An 18331-nucleotide genomic window follows, 5' to 3' on the forward strand; every position below is an offset into this window, starting at 1 on the left:
GTTATAAAAAGCCTGAACGGAACCAGTTGTAGAACCAGAGTTCTTTTAGTCGAAACATGTTAACAGTGGTCAAATGATGGGGCTTGGTGGTATTAGGTTTAAGTAGGTGAACCCGACATGACACTTCTAGCTTAAGCTTATTTAACTCACTTGAAACCTACTTTGACTATAGAACAATTGATTTTTAAATGATATTTTTGCTTTTGTGTCACAAATACATGTGCTGACTCAGAGTACTTTCATAAACATGTATTATGTTGTGATTAAAGCCAGGTTACTTTGGGTTAATTTGGGATTGTTTTTAGTAGACTCACCAGGAGCACAGTTGTCCACCAGGGCACCCAGCGCCTTGCCGTCCCTCCAGTCACGGTGGAAGTTGTTGATTGGCAGCTGAGGAACTTTGTTTTGGATCCAGCCCAGAAGGCGCTGCTTGGGTGTGAGCTTCTTGGCATCTTCGTCGTCCTCGTCCTCCCACATGGGCATGGAGATGGAGTAGTGTAAAATGAGCGTCCATATCAGTCCCAGGATCAGCTTTAGGTTGCCGTCCACAATGGCTTTACTGTCTGCACACAGAGAGGTACAGAGAACTGTTTAATGCAGGTAATTCCTCAGCTTTAAAAAATAATGCAAAAACATGGAATTATTCCTAGTAGATGATCACACTCTGAAATAAGTGTTGTCTTGGGAGTGTGCGCTGTGCTATTCTAAGAATGTGAATTTAACACAGTAGAGCAGGCCTGACATGCCTCATCTGGGTGGTTCATGTACACACTAATACCCAAAAACAGCTAGGCTTTATTCCTCAGAGAAGTGGTAAAAAAAATTATGGTAATTTAAACAACAGCCTAACAAACTGCACTGTTCTAATCAGATATGAATCTATTATTTATACTATCTTTCCTTACTGTCAGTATAACAGTGTGTAACAGTGATTACTTCACTTCTGGACCTGTGGCCATATGCATAAAAGTATACAAAGAACAATAAATATTGAAGAATGCCTTGCATTTCTGTTACACCAACATCCAGACAAATAAGAAATAACCCAGGGTTTTATGGTAAAATAATTAACATGGCAGCCCAATGCAAACTTAACATAAATGCGTGGAAACATGTGCATGGTCAGATAAGTCCACATTTCAGCTTGAAAAATGGACTTTAGGTTAATTATATAACAAAAAGGTACAGAAGCCGACATCCGCCATGGTGTTGTCAGTGAAAAAATGAGAAATCTAACCCCTTAAACCCTTTTTGTTGTTAAAAACTTAAAATTAACAAATAACAGATTCTTTCTTTTTACATTTTACAAAATGTACCCACATTTCTGGAAATGGGGTTTATATTAGTGCTGGGCGGTATGACAGTACATTTGGTATACTGTCTATGATTTCTCATACCGAGGAGATCAAAGCCAACCCCGTTTTGCAAACGTCGTTTTATTTGTTAAAGGGAAAGCTATGGGTAATTGTACAATACTTAAATATTAACTAAACAATAAAAATTGTATTTATTGCAACTGTTACACGCGTACTGATTCCATCATATATTGTGTCATTTTGTGGGGCCAAGCAAAGCTTATAGTACTCAAAACCTTCATTATAGACATGGTGAAATTAAAATGTTTTATATTCTATGTACCTATGACAGTAGAATAAGCCACAGACATATAAAAAGTCCCAGTCATACAAAAAATACCAAGAAAACGTCAGAATCTTAAAAAATACTGTGATTTTTTGGTCATACCGCCCAGCCCTAGTTTGTATGTTTGGTAATTCCTAGTTTTACAGCTGGACCTTTACATGACTGGCCTTTTGCTTGCACTCTATGGCTACACTTTCTTCCATGCTATCAAATACAAATTGAATGTGGAAATTAAACTAAGTGATGGCTGGCCGCCAGCAGGCCAGACTGTCCAGAGCACTGGTTCCACCATCAGTGTAAAACTGTAAATTCCAGAGAGAAACGTGAATCAAAATAGACACTAGTGAGCCTAAAAGAATAGCTCAAGTGCTGATGTCATTTAACCCTGGCTCCATAAAATGTGGTCTGTTTAAATAAAACACACTCACACAATCACAAACACACACTGAGAAATCAAATCCAGACCTCAGTGAACCCCACTGGAACTGAACAATTAAGAATGCTCTCCAAGAGCAAATTCAGTTTGCTCAGATCACTCCAATCTAAAATTACTGCTCTTGCTTGCTTGTTTATTTCTTGCCCCGCTCACTCTCTTGTGCAATGAAAAGTCCTAGTCATCATTGCCAGTGGTATTTCATAAATGCATATTTTACATACTTGGTAATAAGACAGCTAAAAACACAGTGGTATGAAAAAGTCATTTTCCTCTTTCATTGCATATGAACAAATTAATTCACATTATTAAACAAACATAATTCTACACAAAGACAGTTTGAAAGAGCACATTTCGTCTTCCAACACTTTATAACCTTTACCAAATTTATGCTTAATTTATTTTTTGCATTTTTTTCCCCAATTTCCCTCCCAATCAAGTCATATCCAATTACCCTATTGCATTACACTTTTCTCTACTGATGTTGATCTCCACCCTGATTGAGGAGAACCGTGACTAACACATGCCCGCTCCGACATGTGTGCAGTAGCCAATTGCATCTTTTCACCCGCACGAGGCTAGGTGCAGGCACCATCAATCAGCCAGTAGGGATCATAAATGCATCAGTTGTGAGGTCCCCTGTGGCGTGGCGAGGGGTGTGTTTTACCACTGCGCCACCTGAGGGCCTTACCAACTTTATGTTTAAACTTGTGAACTGATGAATCTTGTGTAACGAGTAACTACCGTTTCTGTCATGAATGTAACCAAAGTGTGTAAAACATGACTTTAAAATTCTAATAAATAAATAATACTAAAGGGACAAAATGAGTGGATTAATGAGTAGAGGGAGTAAAGCCACTTCTAATCAAGAAAAAAACATTAGTGCTTATTTAGAAGGGCCAAGTCCCAAGATAATCCCCAAAAGTTCCAAGGGCAGACCAACTGTAAACACTTTGGACATCAAATGTAGACATTTGGGACTCATTATGTCTGGCAAAAAGCAAATAACCAGAAAGCCTATCACTGTGTATGATTTGAAGCAGTTCTGCAAAGAAGAGTGAGATTGCCCTGTGGTGACATGAAAACTAGTACAACATTATGGAAAAATGTAGTAGTCACTGCCGCTAAAGGTGGTTATTAAGTAAATTACTTTCCACAAGGGTGATATGGTTGTTGGTCTCTCAAAATTACGTTTCACAATTACAAACTTGCAATTACCAAGGCAATCAAATGAAAGGGCGAATAAGTACTACATTAAAGCACAAAGCACTTGGAACTGTAGCCATGCAAAATCTGTCAACCACCCTCTACTTCATCCATCAAAAGTAAAGGGGCTACCACAGAACCACAAATAAAAATGTAATAATTTGCTGTTAATTGCTAATTCATCCTTTTGTATTTGTGATTACCAGATTATTACAGGCTTTAAGACAAGACCCAGCTGAAGAACCTGTCCAGGGATCTCTATTCAAAAACAGCACAACAACACTGGGGCAAGTTGACTGCCTCCTAGTTATATTTAGGGCCTTTTAATTTCTGTAATTTGGGCGGTACGGTGGTCAAGTGGGTAGCACTGTTGCCTCACAGCAAGAAGGTCCTGGGTTCGATCCCCAGGTGGGGTGGTCTGGATCCTTTCTGTGTGGAGTTTGCATGTTCTCCCTGTGTCTGCAAGGGTTTCCTCCGGGTGCTCCGGTTTCCTCCCACAGTCCAAAGACATACAGGTGAGGTGAATTGGAGATACTAAATTGTCCATGACTGTGTTCGATATAACCTTGTGAACTGATGAACCTTGTGTAATCAGTAACTACTGTTCCTGTCATGAATGTAACCAAAAGTGTAAAATATGACGTTAAATTCTAATAAACAAACAAAAAAAAAAACATTTCTGAAATTCAATCACTCAAATGAGTAAAAAAGTGTAAAGCAGTATCAACAGCCAAAAAATGAAGATAATTCTATTTACTTAATCCTTAAACAAAAATGCAAACAAAACTAAGCTAATGCCAATTCAGTAGGTATATATTGCTCAAAAATGCTTACTGTGTTAACACTGCTGTAAAGTTTAAAGTGGTATGCACACCAATGAGATTCTGACAAAAAGCCAGCTACAACATTATTGTATAGCATACATGATCTGGATTGTTCCAGATTGTTGAATGTGGACAAAGGTCCATAAAGACATGTTTTGACTAGTTTGGTGAGGAAGAACTTTGGCGGTCCTAAAGCTCTGACCAAACACCTTTGGGATCAATTGCAATGGCATGAATTCCTGCAGAGACAACAAACTCTTGTTTAAAAATAAAAAAATAAATGAGAGTGGAGGCTGTTAAAGCCACAAAAGTGAGTGAGGAATGTAAGAAACTTCACGATCATCATCATGGTTTTGACACAGGATGTCCAACAGGATCATTGTTTGGTGTTCACATACTTTTGATCATATAGTGTACATCTGAAAAATGGAGCAGTTAATGAGACTATTCCTATATTTTGCCTCTAGGACACATGATGTGGTCAAAACAAGAGCCTACACTTTATCTACCGTTTGCAATGTGAGGGAAAAAAGCCCTGCAAACAAAACAGCTGTTTCACAGCTGTACCACACAGTAGACTAAATAGTGCTGCATACATGTTGAATCTAACACCACCTGTTGCACGGAAACAATGTTACTCAATTTTACAAAATGTCTAAACATGTACTGTATACACACACACCAAACACTGTAAAATCATTATTCCACTGCATTATTTATGTTATGAACATGTTTCTTCTATTATATCTATGGAAAACATGCATCCTCAAACTCCAACAAAAACTAACATAAGCACACGAACAGCAGGAACAAGAAACATTCTGACTCGTTTAATTCATTAAGTTCTGATGTCTTTCATTTTAATGTATTTCATTTATTTCAAATATTGATATCAATTAATGTTCAGAAACTGTTAACTCTTTAATTACAGATATACAGATATATTTAAATTATTAAGCTTTAAATTCTAGTTAGTTCAGTTAAGACCTTCTGATTTTAATTTTTAGTAAGAAATGCCGTTATTTGCATTCATTCAGTTTGCGTCACACAGATGATGTGTCAGTGAAATGCTTGATTTGCTTTCTTACGAGTTGGTGTTTTATTTCACAACCAGGAAAAGTTTGGAGGTTTTTAATTATAAGCACATTTACAAATTAACGGATTATATTCCTAATGGGACACACGGTTATAAATTTAATAGCATCTGGAAGAACATAAGCTAAGGTAAGCAGTGGTTATGATTTTTTTTTTTGGATGATTTATCGTGCGCTTTTGTTTTGCAATGAAAACAAAACGTATCAATTTAAGCTCTTAACTGGTACCTTCTTGTTACGGAAATTACATTCATTTGCACAATGACTAGGAAAGTAAAGGCACTAAGTAAAACTGCAAAATACAGTTGTTAATCTGTTGTTTTTTATCTGAACTTACATATTATTTGTTTATTTCTATGCTACATTTCCATGTTTTGTGTATATTATATTGACTTGTGACTTGACTCGGACTCTAGCCTAAAGACTCATGACTTGACTCGGACTCTAGCCTAAAGACTTGTGACTTGACTTGGACTCTAGCCTAAAGACTCGTGACCAGTGGCAGCTGCTGGTCTTTCAAAGAGGGGAAGCTCATTGTCGGCTTACATCATAAAATTTGTCAATTTATTTATACATAATTTCTGCCCTCCGTTCCTTTTCAAGAAAATGGCCTGAAATGGGTTGCAGTTTGTCTTTCGACTTCACTCGCAAAATCCGCGATGGGACTGAAGCTCCCAGTGATTAACTGACGGTGTAGAGATCAAAATAGCTGTCAATCAAAACAGGATTCAGCCTTACGACTGATCCTCCAATCATCTTGCAGAAGCTCAGCGTCCAGACCCGCCCACAGCTCCATTCACCCCCAGAGACGCTCAGCATCCGGGGGCGGGACAAAATCGTGGCATTTATCCAATGACCGGCGAGTTTCGAAGCAATGAAAAAACCCTTCCATGCAGCCCCATAGAAATGAATAGACGCTCAGCTTCTGCGGGCAAATGCATTGACGCTACGGGGATGTATGAGAAGTTCGAGTCAGTCGATTTGTGATAAGTAGCTGATTCTGAACGAACTCGTCTTCGAGATGAACGTGTTCTAACGCATTTGTAGTCAATGAAATGTTAACACAACTGTACATATTTGACCATTTAATTTTTGACATTTTAGGGGAAGCTGAGCTTCCCTTGCAGTCTTAGAGATATCGCCACTGCTCGTGACTTGACTCGGACTCTAGCCTAAAGACTTGTGACTTGACTTGGACTCTAGCCTAAAGACTCGTGACTTGACTCTGACTCATATTTTGTGACTTGTGAACATCTATTGATTTACAGTGCTTTAAAAGTGTTTGTCCCTCACCAGATTTCTTCGGTTTTTGCTCATTTCACAAATTTAAATGTTTGAAATCTTTCAACTAATTTAAATATAATATAAGGAGAACACGATTTAACACAAACAGTCAATTTATTGAAGATGAAGATTTATTAAAAACCTGTATCACCCATGTGAGAAAATAATTGCCCCCTAAATCTAAAAACTGTTGCACCATTCTTGGCAGTAACAACTGCAATCAAACATATGCGATAACCTGCAATGAGTCTTTTACATTATTTTGGAGGAAATTTGTCCTTAACATTCTATGCAGAATTGTTTACATTTGACTACATTTGAGGGTTTTCAAGCAGAAACTGTCTGTTTATGGTATTGCACCAGCATCTCAATAAATTCAAGTCAGGTCTTTCTCGACCAGTCCAAAACCCTAATTGTGTTTATGTGGAGTCATTCAGTGTTGGACTTGCTTGCTCTTAAAACTCTTGAGGATTTACTGAGAGAGCAGAATTTATGTTTCCGTCAGTTATGACAAATCATCCAGGTCCTGTGGAAGTAGAGCAGTCCTAGACAATCACACTACAACCACCAGTTTGATTGCTGGTATTATGTTCCTATAATGGAATGCAGTGTTAGCTTTACACCAGATGTAACAAAAATTCCACGTTTGACTTATACGACCACAGAATATTATCCAAAACATCTTGGAGGTCATCTAGAGGATTTTTGGCAAAGACAAGTCTTTGCGTTTTTTGTTTTTTTTTGGTCAGCAATGGCAGTCTGGCAAATTTAAATCACTTTTTAAGCATCTGTATTTGATGCTCTTTAGAACGTGGCATCATGTGCTTTTTTTGAGACTTTTAACCTGTTTCACATTGCCAGACAGGTTCTATTTAAGGGAAGTTTAGATTCATCACATTTGGCAGTAATCATGTTTGGGTGTGTCTAGTGAAATTGAATGCACTTGTCAAGTGAATTTAATTAAATGGTGTTTATTCATTACTTTTTCAAGTTAAGCCAGGTAGAGCTGAGCAGTATTTTTACAAAATGCAAAAAGAGAAGAAATTAGGAATGGGGGCAAATGCTTTTTCACAGAACTGTAATTCTGATATCTGAATCAGAATGTATACAGCGGTACCTTGAAACTTAACGTCAGCTGGTTCCGGGAGTGGCATTGAGTTTAAAAGGTGTTGAGTTTCAAGGTATTTTTTCCATAAGGATGTATGGGAAACCTGTTAATGCATTCCATGGTCCCGTGGACTTGCATATATTTTATTTAGGCTTTTGTAAAATAATGGGGTTGTTTTTGACACTTATACACTGAAAATAACACAAATATAATATAACACTAAAATAAAAAGCTGATTCTTACAATTTCTCAGAACCCCAAGCTGTAACACAAGTTTAAAAGTGAAACTGGAGGAAAATCCAGCTTAACACAGGTACATGTGACGCTTTCAGAGTGAATCTGATGGTTATTTCACACAAATGCAGATTTGTCTCATATTCGCACTTTGATGACAAATTACCACACCACTCAGGCAGAGCGCTGAACAAAGCGACTGTTCAATGTTAATTTGAAATTAAATAAATACACTTCTAAAAAACAAACTGATCATGTTAAAGGGTACAAATGTCATGTTTTACACTTTGGATACATTCATGACAGGAACGGTAGCTACTCATTACACAAGATTCATCAGTTCACAAGGTTATATCAAACACAGTCGTGGACAATTTAGTGTCTCCAATCCACCTTATTTGCATGTCTTTGGACTGTGGGAGGAAACAGGAGCACCCGAAAGAAACCCACACAGACATGGGGAGAACATGCAAACTCCACACAGAAAGGACCCGGACCGCACCACCTGGGGATCAAACCCAGGACCTTCTTGCTGTGAGGCGACAGTGCTACCCACTTAGCCACTGTGCTGCCCTCAAAGATTTTGAGTTTAGAGGATGTTGAGTTACAAGGTACTACTGTATCTAAAAAAAAAAGCTTACTGGTTGTATCTGCTTTCTTTATCTTTCATTCTGATCTGTTTGACTTGTTCAGATTTTATATTATTAAAGATTTTATATTAATAAATCATCCCATTCTAATCTCTTGATGTAATCCACTGATTTCTTTAAATCGTTCGGTTCCGATCTATTTGAATCACGTAACGCGGCTCACTTTAAATGATTCACTTTTGATCACTTACAATCGCTCAGTACTGATCCTATTTAGATCTGACATTAATTGTTTGAATAATTTGGTATTCTTTCTTTGAATCATACAGTTACAATCTCCTTTTAATCATTCCGTAATGCTCTTTGATTTTGATTTGGTTGACTTATTACTATTTTTCTATTTAATGAGAAAAACAAATGAAAATAAAACAGCAGGATTTAAAGACATGTAACAAAGAACACTGTGAGCCAAATCTTTCTTGCTGTACAAGCTGGGAACTGCAGGCAGCATTGATGCCATCTTAATGGAATTTCACCACACACAACATAGCCCACTGAACACAACCCCAAGTGAAGATGGAAACTAACATGGAGATACTGGATAATATGGATAACATTTATAAAAAGAGAGAAAATACTGGATTTGTGGATAATTAAAAAAAAATGAAGTTTGAAAGGTTTATTAATACACCACAAGCATTTCAATAGACCTAAGACTAGAGGTCATCGTTACAGCTATTGGTGCAGCTACTAATTGCAGTCATAGCTACATAGGTGCTGTGATGTTATTAAAATCATTCTCTCCTAACATCACCAAACCGATTAATGTTCACTGAAATATGTCTCCTGTTGTCTCTTCACTACTGCAATGTTTTAAATCTCTCAACTCAGTAGGAGTTTTCCACAGTAATGTAAAAGTTTTGACCCAGCAAACCCAATTAAAGCACTGGAATTACATTATGTCCTAACCTAATTAAGTCATGTCAGGATAATCAGCATTTTGCCTCTGAGCTATGTTTACATGTAGCCCATACCTAGTCAGCTAACCAGTAAATTGTGTTAAAGTGCATGTTGAAAAGAAATTAACGTTATTTTGTAACTTTAAACTTCAGGCTAAAAGTGGTCCTCACTGCTCACCGGACTGAAAGATAGACTGTATCACTCATCCTCTACTAAAGTCTTTTTCTTTTGTCCTACCCTGCCACTATCTCTCTTGCTCTAAGACAGCTAGCAGCAGAAAAAGGAATTTTTAGACTGCAGTCAAATAGATTTATTGTAAAAGCAATCACTTGTTCCTTGACTTTTTCTTCCAGTGTATTTTCCACACCCTAAGTTATAGTTGGGTGTTGCTTGGATAACCATAAAACAATGCACCTCTTTCAAGCATAGAGGAAATGGAACAGTCACCAAGTGCTTCAAGGAGTCAAGACAATGGCTACTGTGATAAATGATGCTTTGACTCTAGAGGCATTCAGATACCCCCTACACTCAGCCCTATATATAAACATGCATAACTGGATAAAATGTGTAATGCAGGAAACTTTGAGGCCTGACATTTTAAGGCACTGTGGAGAAGTATTTTTGACTTTAAGGAAATAAAAAAAAAAGAAAGAAAATAAAGATAAGTTAAGAATATTTTTTTCTGCAGAGCTAGATGTTGAATATTAACTGAAAATAATAATGTATTTTAAAGGAGCAGGATATTGACAATTATTTAACCTCTACATAATACTGCTGACCTTAACCCCTAAAACCTACAACGGCTGCTAGAGTCACAGGTTTGCTGGTAAACCTAGGAATTTGCAGTGTAAAAGTGCCAAAATATTCAGGATTTTTGAACCAGCACCATGCTGGTGGAAATATGCAACCAGAGTGTGTTTAATGCCTAGTTTACACTACACGATTTTTGCCCTGATTTTCACACGCTAGATCTGCCGGCTCTGGAACAACTCGGCATTCACTCGCCGATCAAAACTCTGCTCTCATTCGCTATGTGTGAACCACTCAACAACTCAATCACTCGCTGAGCTGATTCCAGTTAGTGATAGATGGTGTAGTGTGTAACCCCCTATCGCCGATCATGAGTAGTGTGAAAGCCACATCGACTTGAAAGACTCCCGATTACAAAAGATCCAGTTGTGTTGTGTGAACTGTACAGCGACCTGACACCTTGGAAAGTCGTGTAGTGTGAACTTATAAGGTGTTTTGCAACCATGGTGAAAACCGCTGTCACAAAGCTGAGAGTGGAGATCACACCAGTGCATCACAAAGGGCAATACATATAATAATATTTCCAGGACCTTGAACATTCCTAGATACACAATTGGGGATATTGTCCAGGAGTTTCAAGATATGGCGCAGCAGCAAACCTGCTTGGTCGTGTGAGAAGGCACAAAATATTGTCCAGAATTCTTATTAATATTATAAAAACACTGCAAAAGACTTTCAGAATTACCTGATAAAGGCTCAGGGCAATGTCAACCATAAAAAAGATCACTTAACAACCAAGGGATTTCATGGCCAGACCTTATTACACCAAGATTGACCCAAAAGCACAAAAAAAGATTGACTGGAATACACAAAAAAAATTGACTATGCCTGCAGAGTTCTGTGACAAAGTTGCATAGAATGACAAATTAAACCAGCGGTTTGTCTGGGTCAGTGATTTACAGAATTTCCAAGGACTTTTTAGGATTCCAGGAACTAGTCTTGGAATATTCTGGAGTTGCATTCAGATTTGCAGACCAATGAGGTTATATAGTAGTGCACATGGACATTTGTCAGGAGAACTAGATGTTTTTCATTTATTCTTAAAATTACAGCATTTAGCAGATGCCTTTATCCAAAGCGACTTACAGTACAGTTACAGTATACAGTCTGAGCAATTGAGGGTTAAGGGCCTTGCTCAAGGGCCGAACATCAGCAACCTGGTAGTGGTGGGGCTTGAACCAGCAACCTTCTGATTACTAGTCCATTACCTTAACCCCTAGGCTACAGCTTGCCCTTACTTACGTTAACTAAATTGCAAAATTCATTACATTCTATATACACCGATCAGCCATAACATTAAAACTACCTCCTTGTTTCTACACTCACTGTCCATTTTATTAGCTCCACTTACCATACAGAAGCACTTTATAGTTCTATAATTACTGACTGTAGTCCATCTGTTTCTCTGCATGCTTTGTTAGCCCCCTTTCATGCTGTTTTTCAATGGTCAGGACTTTCCCAGGACCACTACAGAGCAGGTTTAATTTGGGTGGTGGATTATTCTCAGCACTGCAGTGACACTGACATGGTGGTGGTGTGTTAGTGTGTGTTGTGCTGGTATGAGTGGATCAGACACAGCAATGCTGATGGAGTTTTTAAACACCTCACTTTCACTGCTGGACTGAGAATAGTCCACCAAACAAAAATATCCAGCCAACAGCGCCCGTAGGCAGCGTCCTGTGACCACTTATGAAGGTCTAGAAGATGACCAACTCAAACAGCAGCAATAGATGAGCGATGGTCTCTGACTTTACATTTACAAGGTGGACCAACTAGGTAGGAGTGTCTAATAGAGTGGACAGTGAGTGGACACGGTATTTAAAAGCCATGTCATTGTCACTGCAGTGCTGTGAATGATCCACCACCTAAATAATACCTGCTCTGTGGTGGTCCTGTGGGGGTCCTGACCATTGAAGAACAGGGTGAAAGCAGGTTAAAAAAAAGTATGCAGAGAAACAGATGGACTACAGTCAGTAATTGTTGAACTACAAAGTGCTTCTATATGGTAAGTGGAGCTGATAAAATGGACAGTGAGTGTAGAAACAAGGAGGTGGTTTTAATGTTATGGCTGATCAGTGTACATCACTATAATACCATTTAAGGCAGGGGGTGCTGAATATTTCTGATTCCATTTGCAGTTGTTTATGTTGCTGACTCATGACTGGATTACAAACCCGAGGTTAAATCACATCACATGTGCTGGTGACATAATACAACAAAAAATGTCTAAAAAAACCCAAAAAAAAAACAAAGAAGAAGTATGGGGGGTTAGGGTGGCTTGTTTCAGAGACACATGTTTTGTGGAGAAAACCAAATTTTTAATTGCTTATTTTCTGCAGATTAAAAAAGCATACAAGCCCTGTCCCATCCTATTATTTTTAAAAGACCACAGCATCCTGGGGGGGCTGAATAATCATTTGTATAAGAGCTGCATTGTCTTAGACCACTGACAAGCGTAGCAAAGGCAGTGTTATGCTCTAAATTGCTTCCAGTAAAATTGGTTTTGCAGAAAACAAACTCAAATATTTTATAAAATTGGATGTTTTCACAGGACATGGTTTTGGAATTTTTTTAATCAGGCTAAAATCAAGTGGTTCCCATTGTCAGAACTCATTGTCAGTTCAGTGTATTTTATGAAAAATGATAAATGCATAAGTAACCAGAACCACCATCAGCAGAGATAGTCGAGTGAGTAAATGAGTCGTGATAGGCAGGCAGCGTGATGTCCTTCCTGACCCCAGGACTACCAAAAATATGTGGACTGAACTGAATTGTCATGTACAGCTTAGACAACCTAGAAATTTGGTTGAACCAGATCTGCCAGGTAGAGTGGTGCAAGTTACAAGCACAGAGCTTGCAAGCTGCAAATTGACATAATGTGACAGCATAAAATCTAAGCAATTGAGGGCTAAGGGCCTTGCTCAGGGGCCCAACAGTGGCAATCTGCCAGTGGTGGTGCTTGAACTGGCATCCTTCTAATTGCTGGACCAGTACCTTAACCACTGGGCTACAGCTGCTCACACTGAATCCCATATGTACATGTACAGTGATGAAATAACAATAAATATTATACTAATGGGTCAAACGTATGTGGACACAACTAATTACTGTGTTAACGTATAGAACCCTGATTTTAATATACTATAGGGTATACTAACTATAAGGTATACTATAGGGTATACTAAGAGTATGTGGACACAACTAATTATTGTGTTGACGTATAGAACCCTGATTTTAATATACTATATGGTATACTAACTATAGGGTGTACTACAAAGTATACTAAGAGTATGGGGACACAAGTAATTATTGTGTTGACGTATAGAACCCTGATTTTAATATACTATAGGGTATACTAACTATAGGGTGTACTACAAAGTATACTAAGAGTATGGGGACACAAGTAATTATTGTGTTGACGTATAGAACCCTGATTTTAATACACTATAGGGTATACTAACTATAGGGTGTACTACAGGGTACACTAAGAGTATGGGGACACAAGTAATTATTGTGTTGACGTATAGAACCCTGATTTTAATATACTATAGGGTATACTAACTATAGGGTATACTACATGGTATACTAAGAGTATGGGGACACAAGTAATTATTGTGTCAATGGATAGAACCCTGATTTTAATATACTATAGGGTATACTAGTTATAGGGTATACTATAGGGTATACTGAGAGTATGTGGACACAACTAATTATTGTGGTGACGTATAGAACCCTGATTGTAATATACTATAGGGTATACTAACTATAGGGTATACTATAGGGTATACTGAGAGTATGGGAACACATCGAATTATTTTGTTGACGTACAGAACCCTGATTTTAATATACTATAGGGTCAAGAGTATGTGGACACAACTAATTATTGTGGTGACGTATAGAACCCTGATTTTAATATACTATAGGGTCAAGAGTATGTGGACACAACTAATTATTTTGTTGACGTATAGAACCCTGATTTTAATAAACTATAGGGTCAAGAGTATGTAGACACAACTAATTAGTGTGGTGACGTATAGAACCCTGATTTTAATATACTATAGGGTCAAGAGTATGTGGACACAATTATTTATTTTGTTGATGTATAGAACCCTGATTTTAATATACTATAGGGTCAAGAGTATGTTGACACAACTAATTATTTTGTTGACGTATAGAACCCTGATTTTAATATACTATAGGGTCAAGAGTATGTGGACACAACTAATTATTTTGTTGACGTATAGAACCCTGATTTTAATATACTATAGGGTCAAGAGTATGTGGACACAACTAATTATTTTGTTGACGTATAGAACCCTGATTTTAATAAACTATGGGGTCAAGAGTATGTAGACACAACTAATTATTGTGGTGACGTATAGAACCCTGATTTTAATATACTATAGGGTCAAGAGTATGTGGACACAACTAATTATTGTGTTGACGCATAGAACCCTGATTTTAATATACTATAGGGTCAAGAGTATGTGGACACAACTAATTATTGTGTTGACGTATAGAACCATGATTTTAATATACTATAGAGTCAAGAGTATGTGGACACAATTTTTGAAGAGAAGGATCTCCACTGACCTGCACAGAACCACTTGCTAACCAAGCATTCTTGTCCAATATCAGCAAATGCTTGTTTGATTGAAAGGGCACAAATTCCTATAAATTCCTACAGAAAATGCTTCCTATAAGAGTGAAGGCTTATATAGTCACAAAAAAAGGAAGGCAGCACATATCAGCTGTCCACATACTTTTGTCCACATAACTGAATAGAGAACCTTATTAAGTTTTGCTATGCTATTCTACAGAAATATCTAACAGCCACTACTAAAGAACATCACCCCCCTACACACACACACACACTGCAAAAGGTCAGCGTACCCTGAAGCTTAGAAAGTAGTTGCAGCAACTAAGCACATGATGTTCATATTAGAACAGAGATCTGAGCTCCGAAACAATAAACAACAGAGAGACTGAAAGACATTAACCACAAACCCCCTACAGCCCACCTCCACTGGACACACCAACACTGTCCATCCCCGTTCTTCTACCTGGGCTGCAAGGTCAGAATATCGCAACCTTTTCCTTTCATAAGCCTCATCAATGGCTTCCTCCCAGGGCACCGTGAGCTCGATGATATAAACACGGCGACAGGAGTTGGACCACAACACCAGGTCTGGGCGCAAGCTTGACACAGCAATGTTCGGTGGAAACACTAGGCTCTTGTCAAGGTCAGCCCGCAGTTGCCAGTCCCTGGCAGTACCCATAAGGCTTGAAATTATGGGAGGGGCTCTGGTTGGCTGTCTTTCACCCTCCCGAATAAAGGCTATTGACGTTTGGGCCTCTTGATACGCATTAAGTGGAGCAGCATTTGTGGCGGTTCTTTTCTCTTCTATGGCTGAGGCCAGACAACGCAGCACTTGATTGTGGCGCCAGGTGTATCTGCCTTGAGACAGGGAGGTCTTACAGCCCACAAGGATATGCTTGAGGCCTGCTGGGGCTGAGCACAAGGAACACGCCGGGTCCTCGCCAAACCACAGATGTAAGTTTGTTGGCGTAGGCAGAATGTCATAAGTGGCCTTTATGATAAAGCTTAGCCTGTTAGACTCCATATTCCATAGCTCGCTCCAGGAGATTTTCTTTTTGGCAATTCCATCCCATCTCATCCACCGACCTTGCTGCGGCTGACTGACTGCTCTGACGCACCTAGATGCTTCCTCTTGCCTTCGAATCTCCTCCACCACCATTCGACGGCGCTCTGCTGGAGAAGCTTCCCCCCAGGTAGGAGCCGTTACTCCAAGGCCAAACCCCCCCCTGCCCTGTTGCACATGGCCAACTATGTCTCGCTGTCTGAGAGCCGCCCTTGCATCTGCCACTACTGTCTTTGTTGTCCACTTCTTGCCAGTTCTCAAGACCGGGGCAGCACAGCGTACCAAAGGGTCCCGAGACTCAGACAGGGTCATTTCCAGTCGTGCCTTAGCACACCTGTACTCTTCCATCAAGCTTGATATTGGCAAGGAAAGTGGCCCATCAACATACAGTCCTACGCTGCTCATGCATCTTGGTAGCCCAAGCCACCTCCTTACTTGAGCATTCACTAAACTTTCCAGTCGGCTGATATGTGATGAGGTAAACTCATAGATGGTGATTGGCCACATAAGGCGGGGCAGCAACCCAAACTGAAAGCACCACAGCTTTAACTTCCCTGGGAGGCCAGTGTTGTTAATTTGTTTCAGGCCGCTGATGGTGTCCTGTCTGAGCTGTTCAATTTGTTCTGTGTCATTGAGGGTGGCATTGTACCAGCGTCCGAGACTTTTAATTGGCTTCTGTAAGATTGTAGGGATTGGCTCATCGTTGATGGTGAAAATGTCATTGGTGATTTGGCCTTTAACGACTGAAATGCTCCTTGACTTGCAGGGTTTGACCTTCATTCCTGCCCAAGATATGTTACTTTGAAGCTTTTCCAACAGCCGTTTTGTACATGGTTTCGTAGTCGTTATGATGGTCATGTCGTCCATGTATGCCCTGATTGGGGGCAGACGTAGGCCTCCATCCACACGCTCCCCTCCAACGACCCAAGCTGAAGCCCTTATAATCAGTTCCATAGCCAGGGTAAATGCCAGAGGAGATATGGTGCATCCTGCCATTATACCAAGTTCCAGCTGCTGCCAGGCTGTAGTGCTATCATGCAATGTCATACAGAATTGGATGTCGCGGAAGTAAGCCTGGACGAGATTTGTTATGTTGACAGGGACGTGAAAGAAGGCAAAGGCTGTCCACAGAATTCTATGTGGTACTGATCCAAAGGCATTGGCTAAGTCCAGAAACACCACATGCAGGTCCTTCTTTTCCCTCTTGGAGGACTGTAGTTGGTGCCAGATGATGCTTGTGTGTTCAAGACATCCAGAGAAACCACCAATTCCAGCCTTTTGTATCGAGGTGTCAACAAACTTGTTTTCCAGCAAGAATGTAGACAGTCTTTGGGCCACAACGCTGAAGAAAATTTTCCCTTCAACATTTAGGAGACTTATCTGTCTAAACTGGTTGATGGTTGATGAGTTTTTTTCCTTTGGGATGAATATTCCTCCAGCTCTTCTCCACACCCTTGGTATGATCTCCTTTTTCCATGCCAGCTTCATTTGGTGCCAAAGATACTTCAAGACACCAGGCGTGTTCTTATACAACCTATATGGGATGCCATTGGGCCCTGGAGCTGAAGCCATCCTTGCCCGCTTTACTATGTTGACAACCTCCTTCCATGTTGGGGTGCTTGTATCCATTTCATGCACGGGTGGGTGAAGTGGTGGCATGTCTGCTGGAATGGTTACAGGTTCGTGCCTTGGGTTGGATGGTGTGTCATCCTCAGAGTAGGTGATCTTCAGGAACTCTTCTATGTCCTTCAAAGAGGCCTTCAAAGTACCAGATTTCTCTTGTACGAAAAGGCTTTTGGTGAACTTGAATGGATTCCTGAAGAAAAAAACCCTTGCTCGCTCCTTTTTTCTGCGTTGTCTCCTCAGATATTCCGCCCTCCTCAACGTTACCAAACGCTGCTTGATGTCGCTCTGAAGGGCTTCAAGTCCACCCCTCTCTAGTTCATTGGCCTTCTTCCATTGTTTCTTTAATTGCCTGCGTTCTTTCACCAGCCTCTCAATCTCCTGTTGTCGCCTTGATTTGTCACACGGTGTATATTCTTTCTTGACTTTCCTGACTTTCACACCGAACCTTTCTCTTCCATAACTGTAGACCACCTCCCCCATCATCTCAAGTCGTTTCTCCACATCCCCTTTAAGGCTACTGAGAAGACAAACAAGATCACTGTCAATCGCTTCCCATTCCTTTTTCTGACAGGACTTCGGCCACTGGATTTGAGGCTTGCATCCCTCCATCTTTCGCTCCACTGCTGGTTTTGGCTGTATGGGTTTTGGGCTCGGAACTGATGGCATGTTAGTGCTTGAAGGTGCTTCGGTAGGGGTTTTGGTACCCTGTGGACTGTGGTGCTTATCCTGCCACTGGGTTTCACTCGACTTATTTTCCCCACTCCTAAGGAAGTATTGGTCAATGCGAGGCCCCTCGCTAAGTTCCTTCAAGCACTTTTTCCGACCCTGGTGGATTTTCAAACCTTTTGAGGTTGAAAC

The 18331-nt window shown here is 39.7% G+C and overlaps 1 protein-coding gene across 1 annotated transcript in view; it reads right to left on the bottom strand.

The window, feature by feature from the left end:
• The window catches only part of flncb (filamin C, gamma b (actin binding protein 280)), a 139609-nt gene that overhangs the window by 85133 nt on the left and 36145 nt on the right, over positions 1-18331 (bottom strand). Inside the window, exon 2 of the mRNA XM_062994728.1 lies at positions 315-563. Within this exon, the coding sequence (XP_062850798.1) occupies positions 315-563 (249 nt within the window). The remainder of the gene's footprint in view (positions 1-314; positions 564-18331) is intronic.

This window comes from Trichomycterus rosablanca, chromosome 1, assembly GCF_030014385.1.
Source record: "Trichomycterus rosablanca isolate fTriRos1 chromosome 1, fTriRos1.hap1, whole genome shotgun sequence".
Taxonomy (NCBI): Eukaryota; Metazoa; Chordata; class Actinopteri; order Siluriformes; family Trichomycteridae; genus Trichomycterus; species Trichomycterus rosablanca.